Source organism: Crocodylus porosus, unplaced genomic scaffold (genome assembly GCF_001723895.1).
Source record: "Crocodylus porosus isolate Cpor-Errol unplaced genomic scaffold, CroPor_comp1, whole genome shotgun sequence".
NCBI lineage: Eukaryota > Metazoa > Chordata > Crocodylia > Crocodylidae > Crocodylus > Crocodylus porosus.
Window position 1 is genome coordinate 55,185,369 of NW_017728931.1, and position 21,754 is coordinate 55,207,122.

General features: G+C 40.4%; 1 protein-coding gene across 1 annotated transcript in view; it reads left to right on the forward strand.

Moving 5' to 3' along the window:
* METAP2 (methionyl aminopeptidase 2) overlaps positions 1-19,778 on the forward strand; it is a 28,536-nt gene extending 8,758 nt beyond the window's left edge. The window contains exons 5-11 of the mRNA XM_019545070.1: positions 8,660-8,821; positions 10,948-11,129; positions 11,224-11,318; positions 11,508-11,604; positions 13,482-13,585; positions 16,207-16,322; positions 19,069-19,778. Of these exons, the coding sequence (XP_019400615.1) occupies positions 8,660-8,821; positions 10,948-11,129; positions 11,224-11,318; positions 11,508-11,604; positions 13,482-13,585; positions 16,207-16,322; positions 19,069-19,321 (1,009 nt within the window). The 3' untranslated portion in view covers positions 19,322-19,778. The remainder of the gene's footprint in view (positions 1-8,659; positions 8,822-10,947; positions 11,130-11,223; positions 11,319-11,507; positions 11,605-13,481; positions 13,586-16,206; positions 16,323-19,068) is intronic.
* Positions 19,779-21,754: the final 1,976 nt, after the last annotated feature.

The following is a 21,754-nucleotide window of genomic DNA, read 5'->3' on the forward strand; positions in this document are numbered from 1 at the left end:
AGAGGCTATGGGACCTGAACCTGTTCAGCCTCCACAAGAGAAGGCTGAGGGGGGATCTAGTGGCTGTTTACAAACTGGTCAGAGGGGACCAGCAGGCATTGGGGGAGTCCCTGTTCCCCCACGCACTCCCAGGAGTGACAAGAAATAATGGTCAAGCTGGCAGAGGGTAGATTCAGACTAGACATCAGGAGGTGATACTTCACTGTCAGGGTGGCTAGGATCTGGAACCAACTTCCAAGCAGAGTGGTGCTGGCTCCTACCCTGGGGGTCTTTAAAAGGAGGCTGGATGAACACCTGGCCGGGGTCATTTGACCCCAGTACTCTTTCCTGCCACGGCAGGGGGTCAGACTAGATGATCTGCTCAGGTCTCTTCTGATCCTACCAACTATGAACTCTTCAAGAGGAGACTGGACAGTCACTTTGCTAGCATCACCTGACCCCCAGTTATCTTTCCTGCTTGGTGCAGGGGGCTGGATCCAGTGATCTTCTGAGGTTCCTTCTGACTTTACAGATCATAGATTCATAGACTGTAAAGGCATTTAACTGTCTGCCTTTGCCTCCCAGAGCAGATAGATATGTTGCTGTATATATTTATAATTTTTCATGGTTTAAGTGATGATTTTTTTCCCATTTCTTCTCTTGGTAGACTAATGCACAGTACCTTGTCAGTTACTGCCTTATTAAGTTTATTAGCATTTCTTTAACCTTTCCTTGTGCTAAATTCGTTTCTGGTTTTGTTTTGGGCTTTTTTTCATGAAAGAAATGTGTGCTTTTTGGAGTTAGTAGCTGTTTGTAGAATTGTAGCTAGATTTTTCAGGTGAGATGGTATGGCTGGGTAAAGACTATTACATGATTTCTGATTTCTTTCTTGTACCCTTTCCTATAGTGGAATAGGGTTTATGGTTCTGCACTGAAATATTTGTGGAATATGTAGTTGCTAACAGGGTTGGTGAGATGAATCATAAGCATGGCCTGGGTCCCAGCATCCTCACAGTTGTATTGAATGGTGATTTATAATAATGTTAAATATGTGATAGGAGACTGTCTTGCGTTTCCAAGACCCCACTCCAGTCTACTGCAATATGTAGTCTTCTGCCACAACTTCCACATCACTTTTGCCCCATCCCATTAAGTCACTGGCTTTTAGAAGTTATCAGCATATAAAAAGTTGGTTTTTTAGCTTAGCCTGAGTGGTATCCCAGCTTGGCCCACCATGCACACATACATCTAAAATTTCTGTCCTTGCTTCAGCCAGACCTCTGTAGGCATAACTGATCTATCATGTTTCATCCCTGAATGTGTGGGGGAACAATGTACCTTAATTGTGTAGTTCCTAGTCTTCAGAGATTTAAGTTTTAGTTTTGTCTTCCACCTCCTTCTCCCCCCGCCTCTTCCTGATTTGATTAATTTTCAATATTGCTTCTGCTAATCAGCAGTGGGTGCTTGGTATCAGTTGACAACATGTTAGGTGACTGAGAGACTTGGGGCGAATTGGAGCCTGTAGCATGAGGCACTAGTATGTATGAAAAAGTCCTAAGAATCTGTTTGTTTATAAAAACAGCTGTGTGGTTGTTTGTTTGTTTGTTTATAAAACCGGCTATCCTGGGACCCCCTTACTGAAATGATCTTGAATATGGTCTAGTAGCACTGTCCAGCACCTCAGTGAGGCATAGGATTTTTTTCAGTATGAGTCGTATTGTTTGGAAGCAGAATATGTAACTTATAAATATTAGAGGTGAACTGATACATTGGTCCGTATCATATCGACACTGATAAAAGGAAAATTGGCCTTATCGGGAATTGGCTTTTTTTGGCTGCTGTGGCTGATAATATTGTCAGTAAATGCGGTGTGCATGCACACAGCCAGCTCAGCAGCTTGGAGAGCAGCATCTGGCTGGGAAGTCTCTTGGAGGGAAGGGATTGGGGGCAGGCTGTGCAGATTGAGGTCCTCACAGTGAGGGAGGGAGTGGGGCAGGGGCTGCCCAGCAGGGGCGTGGGACAGAGCTATAAGCGGCTCGTCTGGGGGGGCGGCTCCGCTGTGCATGCTCTTAGGGGAGGCATGGTGGACATATGCCCCCTGGATCTGTCTGCAGGGCAAGGGTGGGCTGCTGCTGGAGCTGGGGGTGGGGCCAAGCTCTTCCTGGTGGGGGGGGTAGGGCCAGGGCTGTGCTTGGGGCAGGAGAAATTCTGTTGCTCTGACTTAGTCCAGCTATAAAATCCTGATCTCTTTTTCTGCTGTAGCTTTGGTGTGTGCTAGTAGGTCAGGGTTTCTTTAATGGCTTGATATCAGCCATAACTTTTTATTTTGATTTCAGGTTCTGGGGGGCTTGGCTTTGACTCGGTGTAGGGGGTGGGATGCAAATTATGGTGTGTGAACATTTATGTCTAATGTTTTTAAACCTTGCTTGCATTTCTGAGTAACTTCTACTGCTGTAATGGGCAGTTTCTCCTGGGGGGGTGATCTATAGTTGCTTAAATTTATATTTTTTGTCAATTCCTTCTAGCCATTTTTTCCAGATATTTTCCAGTGGGTTTTACTTTAATTGAAATTTCCTCTTTTAGCAATACAGGATGTTACAATCAAGTATTTATAGAACATTTTATTATTTTTTGTTTCATACCTCAGATTGCCGCCTCAGAGTTGGCAAGGACTGAGAGCTGATACAGTGAGGAGGTTGAAAATATGTTCTAAACAGGGACCATTCTGTGTTTTTTTTTTTATGGTGTGTTTTTTTGTTTTGTTTTTTTTAAACTTGAGAAACAAAGATTGGAAACTAAGTAACCAGTTCCTCACCATTCCATTGGGTCTTGTCTTGACCCTTTTCTCCAAGGTTTATTGAAGTATATCTACATTACATTTGGAAGGTATGGTAAATAAGCTTTAATTTAGCTAACTGAAACAATAGTAGCAGTAAATAGAGGTGCCCTGATATATCAGTTGCATATTGGATTGGCACTGCTAAAAGGAAAATTAACTTTATCAGCAGTCAGCATTTTTGACCAGTGTAGCTGATAATGTCACTGATAAATGCCATGTGCATGAGTGCAGTCACAGTATGCATGTGGCCAGGAATGCAGCCTGGCAGCTTGGAGAGCAGCATCCTGCAGGTAAGTCTGAAGGGAAAGGGGTTGGTGGGGGGGGCAGATCAAGGCTCCGCAGTGAGGGAGGGTGTGAGGCAGGGGTAGGTGTTGCCTAACCAGGTAAGTGAATGCTATCCCGGGAGCACTGCGTGCATCCCCAGGGAAGCATGAGGGCATGCGCCCCCCTGCATTTGGGTGTGGGGTGAGGGCAGGCTGCCCACTGCAGGCTCAGGGCCAGGGGTTGTGCCAGCTTGCTCTTGGCGAAGGGGTTGGGCTGGGCCTGCGCTTGGGGTGGGCAGATGTCGGCAGGGGTGGCTACGGCAATTTTTGGAGTTGCTGCAGCCCACCCCATTGCCACCCCTCCCAGCACCACCATTGCTGCCTGCCCCCACCCATCCCGAATGCACCCCTGCCCCATTCTATCCCTCACTTCAGGGGGCCTCCATTTGCCCCTCCCTCCCCGTCATAGACTTATTAGCCCGACACTGCTCCCCAAGGTGCCGGGTTGCATGTCACCGGTCAGATTGATATTAGCCAATATGGCTGGTTAATAGTCAGCCATTGGTATCCGCCAAAAAATCCTTTATCGGTGTACCCCTAACAGTAAAGCTATGGCAAGCACAGGTTTCACTGCAAACACATGTGAGTGAGTAGCAAGAGTATCTGGCAGAACTGTACAACCTGTGCTGAAGCTTGTGCCACCATAGTTGCACTGTTAACCCAGCCTCATGCTCATTCAGTTAATGGCATGATAAAATGGAGAGTAAACCACACAGTGATTACACAAAATACATGAAATAACTTTGTGGCCTGTTCTAATCGTGCTTTAAATTGAACATGTGACCAGTGCTGCTTGGTAGGGCTGTGTGAAATTTCACCTGGTGTTTTGTTTTGAAGCGTTTTTTGATGTGTTTCAAGCTCAAAATGCAAACTCAAAACAAAACAAAAGCTTTCAAAACAGCTTTGAAATGAAACAAGGGCACACAAAATATTTAGAGTTTCATGGCTTCAGTGCTGTCCCAGGCGGCAGCACCAGCCTCCTATGATCCGGCAGGCAGATGGGGGCTCGCCCGCACCCCCGGGAACAGTTCAGCACAGTCCCTGCAGCCCTCCCAGGGGTGCAAGCAGGCTCCTGATCTACTTGCCAGATGACAGGAGGCTGGTGCTGCTGGCTGGGACTGGCATTGGGCGCAGCCCATGCAGGAGAGGTCTGTGCTGGTGCTGGCCCCAGCTGACAGCACCAGCCTCCTGTCATCTGGCAGGCAAACCAGGGGCCTGCCTGCACCCCCGGGAGGACTGTTTCCGGGGGTGCAGGCCCCCAACCTGCCTGCCAGATTACAGGAGGCTGGTTCGGCTCCCTGGGACCAGCGGAGGGTGAATTGAGGCGACTGCCCCAGGCCCCATGCAGAGCCAGGCGGAGTGGCTCTGGTGACTGCGCCACTGGCTTTGTGTCCTGCCGCTGCCATCATTGCATCCAGGGCACCCAGGGGCAGGTTCCCACACCAGACCTGATTCAAGGAGGGTGCAGGGCTTGGGGCAGATCAGCTTGTGTGGGGACCTGCCTCTGCCCCGATCACCTGTGCCCTGGGTTCAAAGAAGCCACCGCCACCATTGGCAGCAGCGCTGCTGGTGGGGGGGTGGTAGCAAGCAGTGGGACGGGATGGGATGTGATGCTGGTGGCGACAGCACAGTCACCATGACTGCTTCGCAGGGCCTGGGGTGGTCCCTCGATTCGCCCTCCCCTAGGGGTGGCCACAGCTCCCTCTGGCACCAAGCCTGCTGAACCAGCTTTCTGTGATCCAGGTGTGGGGACCCACACCGCTGGGAGCAGTCTGGCACAGCCCCCGCAGCCCTCGTGGGGGTGCAGGGAGGCCCCCGATCTGCCTGCTGGATGACATGCTGTTTACCTTGTATCCTCAGGATTACATAAATCTGTTAGGGTTGATAGAAGTTTTTTGCAGTATTAACGGAATAGGCAAAAAATTCCTAATAATTTCTTGGGCTGGGATGTGCACCTCTTGTCACTTGAGGTTCTTTGTTTGTTTTTTACAGTTTTTTTAATGACCTGCAATAACAAGGTTTTGCAAGAACCTTGAGTGTTTTGGGGCATTTATGTATTTATTTTTGAAATGTGGTGAACAGTCCTGCTTCTGATTCTGCCTTGAATCAGAAGTGTAAAAAGAACTTTAAAGGCATTAGGACTTCCTGTGAGTTAATAAAAACAGTTTTGTTTCAACCAAGGGAAAAGTATATCTTCTGAAGTGACTAAAAATCAAATATTTCGCATCTGTTATTCACTTCTGAAAGATTTGCATTTCATATTGTATGGGTGGAAAAGTAGCTAAAAAACTAGGATTTTTTTATAGGCATTTATACGGACTATGTATAGAATATTTCTAGTAAGGAATATAACAAGTAGTATGGCCATGAACATGAGAGTTCAGTATACCCTAAAAGATTAATTAATGAATTTGCTGTAAGCATCACGTCACAGCAGTGTTATATTTGGATAGGATTTTATTTCTTTTTGTGTTATAAAACATTCTACATAGGTACTGTACTCTTAATGCTTCTAAGGTAGATTAACAAGGTGAAGAAACCCTGTGTTTTCAATATGTATAGATCCCTTTTCTCAACTAAAAGAATCAAACACACACCCTTCGTATTTATCTTCAAGTTCACCTTTATGAGACATTTTGAGCAGCCTTCAGCAGAAGCATATTCAAATTTATTTGTATATATGATTGTTTTGTTCAGATAAATCATTAGTCTTTCAGTAGTGTGACTTCTGCAGGACATACCTAACACATGAACTGGTGACCTGGGAGAAGTGACCTTTCTGCTCCTCAGGAATTCAACCTTTTAAATGGACCTTTTTCCACTGAGTGACTCTGCTTAGGTAATGTAGTAAAGAATTTAGGCCATAAACATTTCAGGCACTTCTCTAACTTATTAAGAGATGATGCATCTTTTTCACATTTGTTAAGTTGAGAAATACTGCCAAGTACAGAAAAGTTAATTAATACATATTTTAATGTTTTCTTCAAAATTTATTTTAAATACAACCTTTTTAAAGAGTTATTTTAGAGAGGCACCTTTTTTCCTTTACCAGAAACATTGTCATCAACAGGAATGTGGTTTTTAAAGAACTAGAAATAGCTGCTTTATATAATTTTATGTTTCAGAAACCCTGTTTAAGTTTTGCTGCAACTTTGTATTTAGATTAGTTTAACATTTGAGTGCTGAGCTAGCATTTTTTACTTAAGCAATTAGCTGAATTTAAATCTGCTTTGAAGTGTTAAAAGTGCATGTCAGAACATTTCCTATAGCAGGTAATTATTCCATTTTATAAATGATGAAACAAAATTAAATTTTGATTGTGGGCCTGTTCCCAGTGAAGTCAGTGGATTTTTTTTTCTCTCCTGATTTCATTGGGAGCAGGAGTAGCAACACTATTATATGGGATTTTAAACAGACATTTGTTAACTTGGATTTTTCTAAATAGGTAATTAAAATGTATATATTTTAGAGCACCATTAAAAATTGCATTTAAAGATGTTTGGGCTTGTTTGTTTTGTTCAGTGGTCTTTCTATTATGTTTATAGGCCTCTGTCTACATGGGAGAGTGCCACCGAGCAAAATGCATGATGTACATGTGCTTGCTGATGCTTCAGTTTTATTTTTGCTGTTACTGTTAAAACACTGCTGGAGACTGGGAGGGGGAAGAGTACATATGAGCTTCTCCAGCCCTTTTTGTGAGACCAGTGTCTCTTATTAGAATAAGATAGAAATAGTAGAGAGCCTGATTGCAGCTGACTGACAGATCTATAAAGCATACTGAAAGATAATGAATACTCTACACCATGTAAAACATTTTCAGATGAAGATAAGTTGTGCTTAAGCACAATATTTAAATTAATTTAAATGTTTTTGTATTGGATTTTCTCATTTTAACCTAGAAACGTCTATGCTTTGTCTAACATGTTAAGTAAAACACCAGAAAAATTATTCAGGACCTTGGGGGGAGCAGGAGTCTAGCAAAAATTAGTTTCGTTTGGATAGTATAATAGAGGATTTTTTGTTTAATTTTTTAAACATGGCTTTTTCTTAATTCTGTCTGAATTTTTTTGACTTTATTTCAAATCCATGTGCCTTCAAACTAAAGTTGAGTTTTGCAAAGAGCATGCAAACATTTTAAATGTAGTATTTTTTCCTGACTTTAGGAAGGCGTGCTAAATATGTTACTCTGAACTTACACATATGTTAATCTGAATGCAGGATGGAGCAGTTTTTATTATATTGAATCTTTGTAAAACCAGTTTGAAAATTTGTGCCACTTTAGCTTCAGAATAAAATGTGTAAGGAATCTGTAAGGGTTTTTATTATAAAATACAATTACCGATAAGAGATCTTACTTTATTAGGAATATTACAGTATTTTCTTTTTTGTGTGTGACAATATTGTAGATGCCAATCCTGCAAATACTGAAGCAGTTATAACTTTACTTGAAGTATATTATCCAATTCACTTCAGTGAGACTAATCATTTACTTAAAGTTAGGTTTTGTAAGTGTTTGTATGATCACAGGCTACAATTATATTTTTATTCAGGACTTCCTCTAAATATCATAAAATCATTAACATTTAGAAACAAAATTATTTATTAATTGTGGAAAGTTAATCTGATTTTCAACAACTAACAAAGGTGTTGCATACCTTTATACCTTGCATAAATGTACTTATGTTATATGTGCACACCCAATTGACTTGAGGTGGGGGAACTCTTTTGGAGTATAGCTTGATTGAAGAATTTTACTTTCTTGACTTGTAAAAGCTAATTTTTTTATTTTTTTTTTTTTGTGGAAGGTGGTATTGGGTGCAAATACAGCGTGGACTCCTGCTTATCAATTCTTTAGTCATAGCAAGGACCCTAAAATCTCTCACAGTAGTTCTTTGCTTGATGCAAAATTGGAGGCAGAGCAAATCTGTCACTCACTAACGGCAGAAATTCAGCTCCACCTCTGAGAAATCTGCTATTTTTATTGCCTCTTCTACAGAAGCAGACAGACTTGAAGACACAGTAGCTTAAAATCTTTGCACACTTAGGCTGTATGCAGAGGTTATTTCCCTTCTCTACCACTGGGCCTCTGTGCCCTACTGTTCAACCATCTCTAGTGAAGCATGGTAGAAAAGGCTGCAAGGAAGGAGAAAGCTGACTCCTCTCACTTCTCTGTCAACTGAGTGGCCAGCCAGAGATCTGTGTCTATTCTGTGGGTGCTCAGGTCCAATCAGGAATGCTCCTGGGAAGCACTGGTAAGATGGTAGTCAAATCCTTGACTCTGTCAGGCAACTGGCAGCTCCCTCTCCTATCCTGTCAGCATCCCCAATGATTGAGTCAAGGAAGCTTGTGGTCCAGTTCGTGGAACCTGTATTTTACACCATGACTGAGCCCTTGTGTACACTAGGCTTGTATCTTCAGATGAAAATTGTAGTAAATTTTGTGCTGATGGCAGCTGGTGGTGTGTGAATGTGTTATTACGCTTTGGGTTTAATGCTAATACTTCATATTTACTTTAAAGGCGAACAGCTGCTTGGAGAACTACAAGCGAAGAAAAGAAAGCACTAGATCAAGCCAGTGAGGAGATGTGGAATGATTTTCGGGAGGCTGCAGAGGCACACAGACAAGTGAGGAAATATGTTATGAGCTGGATCAAACCTGGGATGACAATGATAGATATCTGGTAAGACTATAGACCTTTTTTTTGAAAGATTCTGCCGTAAAGATTTTTTTTCTCTTTCTTTTTTTAGTCTTAAAATTTTTTTAAAATAGTTTGAGCAAGGTACTGAGAAAAACATGGGTGCTCTTACTATAAGGCACTTTTGGGTGGGTCTTTGTAGTATCCCTCACTTATTTCCAGGGGATCCTGGTTTTCTTGGATAAAAAAAAAAAAAAATCTCCAATTTTTCAGATTAAAAAAAGGAACACACAATTCTCACTTTTCCATGATTAAAATGAAACACCATTTGTATATAGATCTATGTACAAATGGTGTTTCATTTTAATCACAGAACAATATGGATTTTGGGTTACTTTTTTAATCCAAAACTGGGAATTTTTGTTTATCAGAGAAAATTAGCTAATTTCTTTTTTTTTCCTGATACAGAATTCTTCAACACCACTGTGTTAATCAGTGGGGTGGGATTTATTGAAAAGTACTGCCAGCAACTTTTGATTTATTCTAAGATGTTTGAAAGTTCAGGGACTGTGGTTGTCAAGTGCTGCAGTAATTAAAACTCCAGTTTTCTATTTTCCTTATCACCTGAGTTGTATATTTATTAGGTTTCTTTTAGTTTGTGCTTCTGATACCCTTGCATGTAATTTCCCCAGTGGTTCTAGGAGAGGCAGCAAGTGAAAGTGATCATGGCAAAAGCATTTCTGCTCAACTCTTGCCAGCATTGGGCAAAGTGTTATATGGAGGAATAGCACAGATGGAATCTAGTCTTACAAATGGGAAAACAGGCACAAAACAAGCATCTGTATATACACCTCAGCATGGAAGGATTATTCATACATGTATTCTTGCATGCACCAATTTTTCACTGCTGTCACTTTCACTTTGCTGTTACTTTTTGGGGGAGCACAAACACAACTCTAACCCTCCTCCTGTGATTCCATAAGAATTCAGGCGTGTTCTGTAGACTTTGAGTTGTTATTGGTTAGTATTGTCTTGCAGATGAGACTAAAATTAAAGAAGACCATTAGCTTAGCTAATTAAAAATAGACCTAATTTTGTTGTGTGTGTGATGATTGCAATACTGATCACCAATTTGTAGTAAAGTCCTAAAATTTAAAATGTTGTGGGTCAGGGTAATAGAAAGGTATTGTGTTCAGGTGGTAAACTCTGTGAATCTGGCTTTTGATATTCGAACATGAGAGAAACTTGGTCTCAAAACTTACTGTAAATTATATTTGCCAGATGCAGTGGCAAAATATCTCATTGGGCAGAGTGGAGGACCGCTACCTTCATTTTTGTCTGCCTGGCTGAAACAAATCATGGTGTTGAATTATTTGACCTGAATTCTTTAGTTTTTATAAAAAAACAATTTTCTCAAAACAAGGCCTTCCTTCCTTTTATGTTGCAGGTTATTGGGACTTGGCTACAAACCCCCCCTCATTTTTTCCCCTCCCCAGGGTACTTTTTTTATGAGTGAATACCTCTTGAATGAAATCAGGGTAAGCTCTTCTGGTATGAGCTGCAGTATACATCATTACCCTGAGACTTCATATGGGTTTCCACTAGTCATAAACAAAATCAGTGTAGCTTTATAACTGACTATAGAAACCCCAGTGTAGACAGTGCCAAGAAGAAATACTTTTGTAATAAGCTTTTTTTATCCCAGTTTTTGTTCATATACAAACATTTTTTTTTAATACATGCTGTCATCTTTTAAGTTTACCGTCTTAAACAGTTTGGGATTAAAAAGTTTTTGCTGTATGATGGTATATTAGAAATAGTCAGGTTTACTTACCTAGTCGGGTTTACTTACCTAGACCTTGTATTGTGAGATGAACAACCTATACTTAACTATTCAGAAAAAAAGTTAAGCATATGCTTTCAGACTTGGTTAAAAATGCTGGAAAAACGAATAGGCATGGTCAAACAAAGTAGTAAAATGTAGAATTAAAACATTAAGTGTACTTTTCAGCGCTGGAGATCCTGCTATGTAGTTTAGTTTCACTGATTAGGCTGATATTTTTAAGTTTAGTTTTAGTCATTTTTTTTTTAGGTTTTTTCTTCCGCTTGTAATAAGTACTTTAAAATGCATTCAATAAATGTTGAGTTTAACTGAAACTGTTTTTTCCTAGTGAAAAACTAGAAGACTGCTCACGCAAGCTGATAAAAGAGAATGGTTTAAGTGCAGGTCTTGCATTTCCCACTGGGTGTTCTCTAAATAACTGTGCAGCCCACTACACTCCCAATGCTGGAGATCCAACAGTACTGCAATATGATGACATCTGCAAAATAGATTTTGGAACACACATTAGTGGTTAGTTTTTGCTTGTAAATTACAAAAATACTTTGTTGATTTGTTTTACTGAATGCAAAAATTGTTTCAAATTAATTTCTTCTGCTAATTTCAGGCCGTATTATAGACTGTGCTTTTACAGTCACATTTAATCCAAAATATGACAAACTATTACAAGCTGTAAAAGATGCCACCAATACTGGAATAAAGGTATGATATCTATTACAATTAAGTTTTGCTGAATTCTTCATACATGTGTAAAGCACCTGTATTTCATAATAAGTTTTTAAACTTTTCTGTTTATATAATATGACAGAATATAATATAACAGAATATATATATGTATATGTTCTGTTACGTTCTATTTCTGTTCATATATAGATATATCTTTTATTTCAGTGTGCTGGAATAGATGTTCGTCTCTGTGATGTTGGTGAGGCTATCCAAGAGGTCATGGAGTCATATGAGGTTGAAATTGATGGCAAAACATATCAAGGCAAGTTTTCTCTTCCTAAAGTATGTAAGAAGAGTAGTCTGGGAGGGGAGGTGTGTGTCTTCAATTCCTATTTTACTCCTAGCCATTGACATGATCTTTCTTTGCAGTAACAGAAGCCTGACGCACGTAATTTGTAGATGCGTACGTCTAGGACCAGTTTACTTAAACCTTAAGGAATGTTACTGTTTTTTTGAAAACTTCTCCATCCTTTTTCAAACTTTCTTATATCTTTGGCAGACAGTCAATAGATTATCGCATCTACCTTTTTATTGTACTCAGTGGCCATGTCCACACATGTGGACGTTTGGTTCCCTAGGGACAACTATCAGCAGCACACCTTGTGCTGCTGCTATTTGTCCCTGGGAATGCCTGTGCCATGTGCCCTTTGGCGCAGGGGTAGGGGAGGCTGGCCCCAGCAGCTTTACTTGGGGTCCTGGGGGCCTCTTGGGGCTGGAGCAGGAGTGATCTAGGTGCATGGAGCCTGATCATCAGTTGGACTGTGGCTCCAGTCAGCCAGGCTTCAATTTTGAGCAGCACGCACTGCCCCTGTATGTACCACTTTGCTTTTTTTTTTTTCCTCCATGGGTTTTTTGATCACTGGATATTCCTTGCAGCACAAAGAACAGCTAAACATGCAGTATGTGGCGCCACAGATGTGTCTGCAATGTCACATGCCACATAGCCACACTTCTCTCAACATGGCCAGTGAGGCTAAAAGTAGGAACAGCCATTTGCAATTCTAGTTTGCAAAATTCACAGAAAATAATTTAGTACCTGCTGCTTAATGTTCTAAATTGTTTTCATAAAGGCTGATTTAGGAGTATTCAAATTACTCTGGTGCACTGGTTGGTGCATGTCCTTTCATAGCATCTGATGAAATGAGCTTGGGCTCAAGAAATCTCATCTATCCATGTCTGATTTAGTTAGTCTACGAGATGCAAATCTATCCTGCTATCTCATTGTTAATAAAGCCATGGCATAGTATATACAATACAATAATATCTGTTTAGCTGAAATATATACAAGAACTGAGTAGTTTTCTCTTCACTCCTGCTAATATTTGTAGGTCTTCACGGAAGTGCAGGAGAGTATCACTTGAAAGGGTCTCAGGAGCTCTTCTCCAATCCCTTGCTGAAAGTAGGATCATTCCTATTTAAACCAACTTAGACAGGTGTTTGGCTGTTCCAGTGGTCAGCAACCTTTTTAGGCTGCGGGCCAGAATGACTGTCTGCTTGGGCTGGAGATGGGTAGGCAGGTGTTAGGATCTAGCCACCATCACTTGTCCCCAAGGTGGCATAGGCAAAGTGCCTGCTGCTGCCTGTTGTCCCTGCTGACAAATACCACCAAAATCCTACATCTGTGGGCTGGATCAAATGGTTCTGCAGGCTATAGTGGTCAATCCCTGGTTTATCTTGCCCTTGAAATCTCTATCCTTGGAAGATTTTAACAGCCTTAGCATAATCTGTTCCACTAGGTGAGATTCATCATCGTTGAAAAGAGTGGAAGAATTATTTTCCTTGATTTGCAACTGACACTCCTGTTAATACAGCTGAACATGCTATTTATTGCCTTTCTGCAGCAAGAATACACTGTTGGCTCACATTCAGCTTATGGTCTACTGTACCCTCCTCTCCTGCAACCCCCAGAGGTCCTCTGCAATACTGTAGGCTAGCCAGGCACCCATGTTCTGTATTTGTGCATGCAGTTGTTCTATCCCAAGTGCAGGACTTTGTACTTAAAGGTTCATTTGAATTATTTCAGACCTTTTTTCAGTTGATCAAGGTCAATCTTTGTGTCCAAAAGTCACTGACACTGAAATGTGAAACAGTTGTTAGCAACTTACCTTTAACTGTATTTTGTTTTGTTTTCTTGAACAGTGAAACCAATTCGCAATTTGAATGGACACTCAATTGGGCAATATAGAATACATGCTGGAAAAACTGTGCCCATTGTCAAGGGAGGAGAAGCAACAAGAATGGAGGTAAAGTAAGAGATCTTGCTTTTTTTTTTCTGTTTAGGCATTTTTTCCACATGCCACAATAAGAAAATGTCTTCCTGCCTAGTCCAGAGGTATAGTGTTTTTGACCATGTTGCACAATGACAGTAGAAAATAACTTTAGAAATACCTAGTGCCATTTCTATGTATAACTGAACATCACTTTGGGACTTGGTATTGCAATTGCAAGGCTTTGCTCCTACCACTTTCAATACTCTGGCTCTCTACTATCTTTCTAAAGTTGAAATTCTGGACTGGTATGATGAGCAGCTTGAAATATTAAAGCTTGTGCATTCCACTAATGGAATAAGCATGGAGGCTGGTAGTTTTTCTTCTTGTATCCATCCTGTTGTCTCCTGCAGAAAGGACTAAGGGATATTAGGAGGGTGAGGTGGAAAAAGTTAGTCACAAGTTTCCTAAATTAGCATTGTGGATTGGTAATTTTTTTTATTAATGATTTGTTGTTAATCTAGTGCCAGCATAACATTGACTGAAAAGTTTATTTAAATATAGCCAGTTTGAAAGAATTTAGAATTCTCAGACTGTTTAATGGAACATCTAAATCTTTGAGGAAAGATCTGTTCAGCTTTTGATGGTTTGCTAGGGCTCAGTTATGCATTATGAAAGTCAGTGCATTTCTCAAATTATTTGGGAGCAGGATCCAGATTCCTACAGTACTTTGCACATTTGTATGTATATTTAATTATATGTAATATTACATGCTAATACAAAAGAACCAAAAAAACCCCAAACCCATTTGGGGGTTGAGAGAGGAACACAGCTTCTGACTTTCTTTTTAAAAAGTTGATGGAAAATTCACTGATACTTTTTTAAAGTTCATTGCAGCTGAAGAGTCAAGAAATACTTTGGGTGGGGGGTTTGTCTTAGTGTTTAAGCTGTCTGTCATAACACATTATGTTAATTGGTGCTTCCATAGTACTGGACCTTTAATTTTCAAACTAGTCTAAAGCAGGAGTTGGCAACCTGGTGGTCACTGTCCCTTTTCCACCACTTTTGTAACATTCTTCCTCTTTCCTTAATGATGATGCATTTGCAGCCTAACTGCTGCTTATCCCTCTGTCCCTCCACTAGTGAATTGTTACTGATCCCAGCTCCAGCCCATAGCTTGTAGATTGCTGACCCTCTAGTCTAAAGAAGTTAGACACCTAAATCCCATTTAAGAACACTGGAAGTTAAACATCTGCTTTTGTTGTTGTGCTTCTCTGATTGTCTTATCCTTAATGATTAGTGAACACATTTGGTAGGGCTTTGTAATTTGGTAGGTCTTTGTGTATGGTTGATAATTCTGACCATAACTAGAATTCTGTTTTTGCAAATAGGCATCTGTCTCACTTATTGAGGAAATGTGCAGCTCATGCAATGGGTGGGTTAAAGATGCTCTTTACTTGCAGCTGGTGGTAAGCTGTACCAGCTGCTGTTATCAGAGAAATGCTTATAGAGGACAGATGAAAATAAGTACTTTCATTATTGGAATTTCTTGTAATCAGATTGTATGCATTTTCTTACATGCAGTACACCGTTTCCACAAAAATTAGCCTAACGTCTCAAAAAAAAAAGTTGGTGGGGACGGGGGAGGGAGGCAGCATTGATGCATGTATTAAGGTGATTTTCTGCTGGGGATAGGAGGGAGCACCCTGTTTTTGGTTCCTGCTCCACAGTGTACCTGTTGCATTGCTATTCAGGCTGCTGAGGAAGTCAGTTGACTTAATGGCTAAGTGCTCTTCACTCCAGAGGTGTGAAGGATTGCTTCTCCTTTTTAATGGTCTTGATGTTCCACTAATTAAGTTAACCTTTCTAATGACAACTTTGCTGTCCGCTGGCTGCTTTGCTTTATTTCATAGCTTTGGAGATTCTTCAGCTATTTTCAGATTCACAGATCCACTCACAGAGACCAGTGTTCAGGAGCAGCTAGGGGTACTGGTTTTGATAAGCAGGAAAGGGAGGGGATTCATCTGAAGATTAGGCTCTGTTCCTGCTCTGTGCAGCCATAAATTGGAAAAATCTTTTTTCTTCATTCTGCCTTTAGAAACAAGGTGTGTATTACTATATTCCAGGGTGTGTGTTGTATATGAGATGATATTGTAATTTACACAGGGCACATGGGTGTTTTCTGGTACTTTAATCTGTGTAGTACAGGAGTTTATTTCCAGTTTAGCCAGGTGTTTCACAATAAACTGTAGTTTCTTAGCTATGTGGGAGGGTGCAAACTAATAAAAACTGATTCTTAAGACAGCAATTAATTGAGGGGTTGTGAATTGTGCACTTGTATAAATGTTAGTATTTATGGGTTTGAAACAAGTTAGCTTTCATGACAATACTGCTTAAATTAAGCACAGTTATTTGGAGTTCTCTATTTTTTCTGTGCTGTATGAAAACCTACTTCGAATTTTTTTTGCATTTACTTGGCACTCAAAGAACTCACAGCATGTTTAGTTACTTGAATCACTTTCTTGTCAATTCTCCATATTTTATTTTACTCATTATTAATTATCTATGACTTTTCTACCATTCAGGTTTTTTACCATTGATCTTTACTTTCATCTATTACTTCATGACTTGTTTGTGTTTTTGTTTTCCCTTTTTAGGAAGGTGAAGTGTATGCTATAGAAACCTTTGGTAGCACTGGAAAAGGTGTTGTTCATGATGATATGGAATGTTCTCATTATATGAAGAACTTTGATGTTGGGCATGTGCCAATAAGGTTGGATCTGTTTAAGTTAAATTTACTAGATAACTAATCTTTACTTTTTTCACTTAGGGCTGTGGTTTGGCACAGCAAAGATTCTGAGCTTATATTAAGCCTTTCAGAGGACTTTAAAAGAGTAGTATAAATGATGTTCCTGTGAAATGTGCTATGCTATGTAGGTGCATTTGAGTACTAGACTGTTTACCTATAAACTCCTGTATTTATAATCTTTTCATAATTTTTTTCATAATTCCCTTCAATCTCCTCTTCCTTTCCCAAAATGCATTTGTTTCCTTCCTTGAATCCCTCTGACTTAGGCTCCAGAATCTTAAATCACCCCTTTTGAGAATAGAGAGAGTTGAACTCTTGGGGTAGGGACAGAAATTACACACAAACTGGTATGTGTGATTAGAAACCAGTTCAGATCTGTAACGCAGAAGTTCAGTGCGCATAAGATGCTTTCAAAACTGCTGAAACTAGTTTAAAATAAACCTGGATAGATGAAGTATTGGCATTAGATTTATGACCCGGATGCCTTGTTCCAGGGGGACCCGAAACCCTCAAACTGACCACAACCTTTCCATTTGATAATACGCAAATCTATTGGTACACAGTAATAACAGAAAATAATAATACAAGTGATTCTATAGCTACCAATCCTAGGGCTGTCATCAGTCAAGATGCATCTGGCCAGAACTCGAGCTTCACTCTGAGGTTTTGTCATGAATGTCATATGGCAGTAGCCTGGAGGTTGGAGGCCAAGGTGCCCCTCTCCTCCCCCACAGTGGGATGGATGAGATGGGCCAGTGGTGTGCCCTCTGTCCATGTGCCTTAAGTTCTCCTCTCGGGGACGAGGACAATTTGTTGCTCTAAAGTCTCTCCTTTTTTATTCTTTTTCCCTCTTGATGATGCTCCATCCGTGGCTGTCACTGATTGGTCTCTCTCTGATCATCTACTGTCCATGTTCTGTCCTGTCAGCATATTACTTTGTTTCAGAAGCTCATCACAGGCACACATCCTAATTTGGGCTTTCTGGGTCTTTTCCTAATTTGGTCTGTTCCCCCAAAACTGGAACCTCAGGCCCCCGTTCTCTTGGGGCTTGTAAGCTGGTGCCACCTTACCGCATGCTATGGAACTGTGGTATACACAATTTCCCAGGCTGTGTGCATCCATTGGCCTGGTGTTAGACACTGTGTCTGCCTTAAAGGCTGTGAGAACTGTGTGATCAGGACTTTAGAAATCAATTAACCCTTGCTGATGCCCTGAACCATTATTCTAATGAATATATATTTACTGACAAGCCAATTCCCAGAAACAAACCTGTAACTGTCATTTTTTTAGCCATCAGTAGTAACAGACTTAACTGGTTTAAATTAGTTTGGTTTATTGAACTTCTGTCCGAGATCCCCTCCAGATTCAAGCAGTCTGTTCCAGCCGAGCAGGGAGGCATGCTCTAGCACCCTCTGGCTTCTGGCCTAGGCCACTGCAGGCATGTGGCTGCATTTCTGGAATCAAAAGTAAAAGTTTGTTTATTTGCTTATTGACTCAGTCTGTGCATCTTAGATCAACCTGAGAAGATTGAATTGATTCACACTTTGGCTTTTTGACTGTACTTAGTCTAAAAGTAATCTTAATAGCCAGGTATAGACATTACCAGTAAAAAGTGTACGAGCGACCAGAAACCGATCTGTACCCATAATAGAACAGAAGTTTGACACACACAGATGGGTTTAAAAAGGGAAGAACCCGGTCTAAGATTTGCCCTCCCCACCAAAGGGCAAATGTGTGTTCTGTTTGCTGCCAATCTAAACTACGCTGCTTATAGCAAACTGCATAACTTAGATAGGTTCCACCTCAGGGTTTTTGAATATCTGTACCTGGCCTTTGTCAGCTTCAGTTTTGGTAAAATAGATACCTTTTTTTTAAAGTAATGGTTCCTTTCCTATGTTATTTTTGTGACAAGGTATTTAGCAGAATATGCAGATTTGTTGGAATCTGACGGGGCCATGCTATGAGCACTTCTGCTCTGGCCTAAAGTAATGGTGATTAGCGTAAAATTCTTACACCACTGCAAGCATTAGTGTGGTGATACTTCACATGCAGGGCTTTTCCAGGCCTCTTTGCTTTATCCACAGCATTTCATATGTGTGTAATACAAAAAAGTGTTGCAAAAGGAACTGCTTATGTCTGGAAATACCAAAGTTTTAAGATGCTTATTTCTTGGGCAGTATGTCATACATGTCTGGAGGATTATGTGTAACTTGTACCTATTCCTTGCAGTCCTTACCAAGTATACGATTTCAGAAATAAAACTTGAAATTGGTCAGTTTTAGTGGACTAGAAATTTTAGATCTAGCAAGGACCCTTTAATATCAACAGTGAATGATTGTGTTACCACTTAAATGATATCTCTTTCTAGGGGAAAAAAAATCTAACCAACTATGTTACGCTATATTATGTTGGATTTTAAATCATCCTAATTGGGCTTTAATGTTTACTTCTTAGTGAGGATGATGGGAAGCTAGCAGGGGTGAGTTCAGACTTTTCCTGTTCTGGTTTGCAAAGCCAACAGGGCTTTGTATGTAGAGGTCATATTGTTTGCAAGGAGAGAAATATTTTTTGAGTGGAGCCTCAACTGGTGATCCAGAATCACAGGCCAATTCCCCTTCCTTCTTTACTGATGGTGGTTCTGTAATGAATGCTGTTTGTGCCTTTTACTTTTTTCTGCCAGTTAATCCAATGTATTCTCTTTTCTCTCCAGACTTCCCAGAGCAAAACACTTGCTAAATGTTATCAATGAAAACTTTGGCACTCTTGCCTTCTGCCGCAGATGGCTAGATCGTCTTGGGGAAAGTAAATATCTAATGGCTCTGAAGAACCTGTGTGACTTGGGTATAGTGGATCCGTATCCTCCTCTGTGTGATATTAAAGGCTCATATACAGCACAGTTTGAGCATACTATACTATTGCGCCCAACATGCAAAGAAGTTGTCAGCAGAGGAGATGACTATTAAACTCAAGGCCACCTCAACACCTTTATACACTAGGCTTTGTTGGAAAACATTATAAGAGTTAATTTGCAACATATTGTCTGTTTTAACGGTGAACTGATACAATACTTTCCCTGTTGGGAAAGGAAGGAATTTGATCAAAGGCAAGTCTTCTAATGTAACTAACAAAGGAAAAAGCTTTCAGGTCTCTAGAAATATTTCAAAAGTTGCTTCTATTTTTTCTGTTCAGGGAAATATGTGCTATTATACAGCTCAATTTTTAGTTTGGAATGAGTTACACATTTTGTTTCGAACATTTATGAAGAGATGCTTTTCAAATATTTATATTACCATATTCCTACTTGAATGCTTTGAATGACTACACCTGATTTCTGCACCTAAGGCCTCTATGGCATTGCCTTTTAAACTTCCTGGAATCCATTTTGTAAAAAATAAAGACAAATTTTCAGATCTTAAAAAATATATATACTTTTTAAAGTCTGGTTATGATTCTAGATAAGTCTGCTGGGAAACTGCTCTATTAAATATTTAGGAACCTCCAGTTGCCACTTACTGTCTGGAAATTGGGCCAAGCTTATCCTTAATGTAAAAGTTGACATTCTGTCACTTAGTTAATGGTGCTATGTGGGGAGCTAGATCCAAGGAGTTGTCCATTCTTCACAGAATAGGGTACACTGCAGTGCCAACCGTTTCTTTTCTTGTTGAGCATGGCTGTCTCCACTCTCAACTTCCCTCATATTGGAACTTGCTAGTGAACATGTTCTGGCCAACTCCTTTGGTGCTGTCAGTAGGGATATGCTGTTGTTCTGCCTTGGAGGTTAAATGCGTCATTTTGTAGGCACTGGGCGGCAGCCCATCAGTTGCATTAAAATGTATGGTTCCAGATTCTTTGGTATCTGCATGCCCTGTTGCATGGAATTAAGTATTTATTGATTTTGATTCCCTCTTCTCAAAGTACAGAATGAGTACTGGTGCAACCTAGGAACAGTAATGAGAATGAAAATCATAAGTTTTGGTCCATAGTTGAATCACATTTTTGAGTGCTTGACACTTCTTGATGTAACAGACATAAATGTTTTTTTGTTGCAATGGCTGACAATCTTATTTGTGAGGACCTTTATAGCCAAGGCTGCAGCATGCTTAATGCCACTGCCTGCTTATTGTATATTATTGAATCACTTATGTTGAAATTCTGCCTAAAATTACTGGTAACACATGCCAATTTCTGTGGTCTTCAACACAAGTGCCTTAAATATGATTTGCATAGGAAACAGAGTAATTCTATTGTTCCTTTATACACTATGAAGATGGTCTCTCTCTTATTTCAGGAGACTTTTATTCCTTAGAAATATTAAGTACTTTACCTCCTTTTGGGGTTAGACAGAGCTGTATTTGCTTTTCACAAAAACCTGATATGTGAGCCGCAGCTGTCCTAGCCTCCTAGTTTGAGGGGGGTGGTATGGCATGTTGTCTTAAATCAGAGAAGAAACTAAACTAGTTAAATCTTTATTTATCTAGAAATGGGTAGGATAACCTCATGCACTTAATTCATATTTGTCTGTTGTCTCCATTTGGGAGTGTTTGTACCTTGCATGTTATTTCCAGCCAAGGAGTGTGCAGCAGCGTCTTCATGATCAAACTCAGTGCAGACAACATTGGGTGTTTCACTGATTACTGTGGACTGCAACATACCGAATCCCTCTCAAAGGTGAAAACTGAGTTTTGAAAGACTTGTAGATTAGGAAATTGTTGTTGGGGAGTCTTTGGTATCTTAACATTTCTAACTTTGTCAGGGTCAGCAGTGGCACTAATAGACTTGCATTCTTTTGTATTGGGAATTGTGAATCCCAGTCCCCACTTAAAGGGGTTCGTTCAGGTGTCTGATCTGGGTTTGTGAATTCCACATACAGAGTCCAGCACTGACTTCTGGGTGCAGGGATGCTTATTGTCATACCTAGGGGGAAGAGTCAAAGGCTTAAAATTGGTTGGCTTTATTTTCCTTCCTGTTTTTGATGAAGGATTTCTCATTGTGCTGTTGCCTTTTCATCATTTTCTTGGCTGCTTCCGAAGGAAAATAATTTCCCCTTTGCCTCTTTAGGGTGACCCATTATACTAGTACTGGTTGCTTGCTTATTAAAGAATTTGGCTGTATCTTGTGAGTAATTTGCTTACAGCCTTTTCTTCCTCCTCCTCCTTTCCTGTCCCTCCCCACAAGGCTTAGTCTGCTAAGAAGGCACTATTAGATTGGGAAATTGTGAATGGTCTTGGTGGTTTTATTGAGCTTACTATTTTAGCCCGCAGAGATGCACCTCAAATATGGGGATAGGCAAGAAGATTCTGACTGCATTTTGAGCCTGATGGTCTCCTTATCAGAGGACACAAGCAGGGTCCATTTTGAAGGGGGAGTTCATGATGGGAAAAATGAACATTGCCATC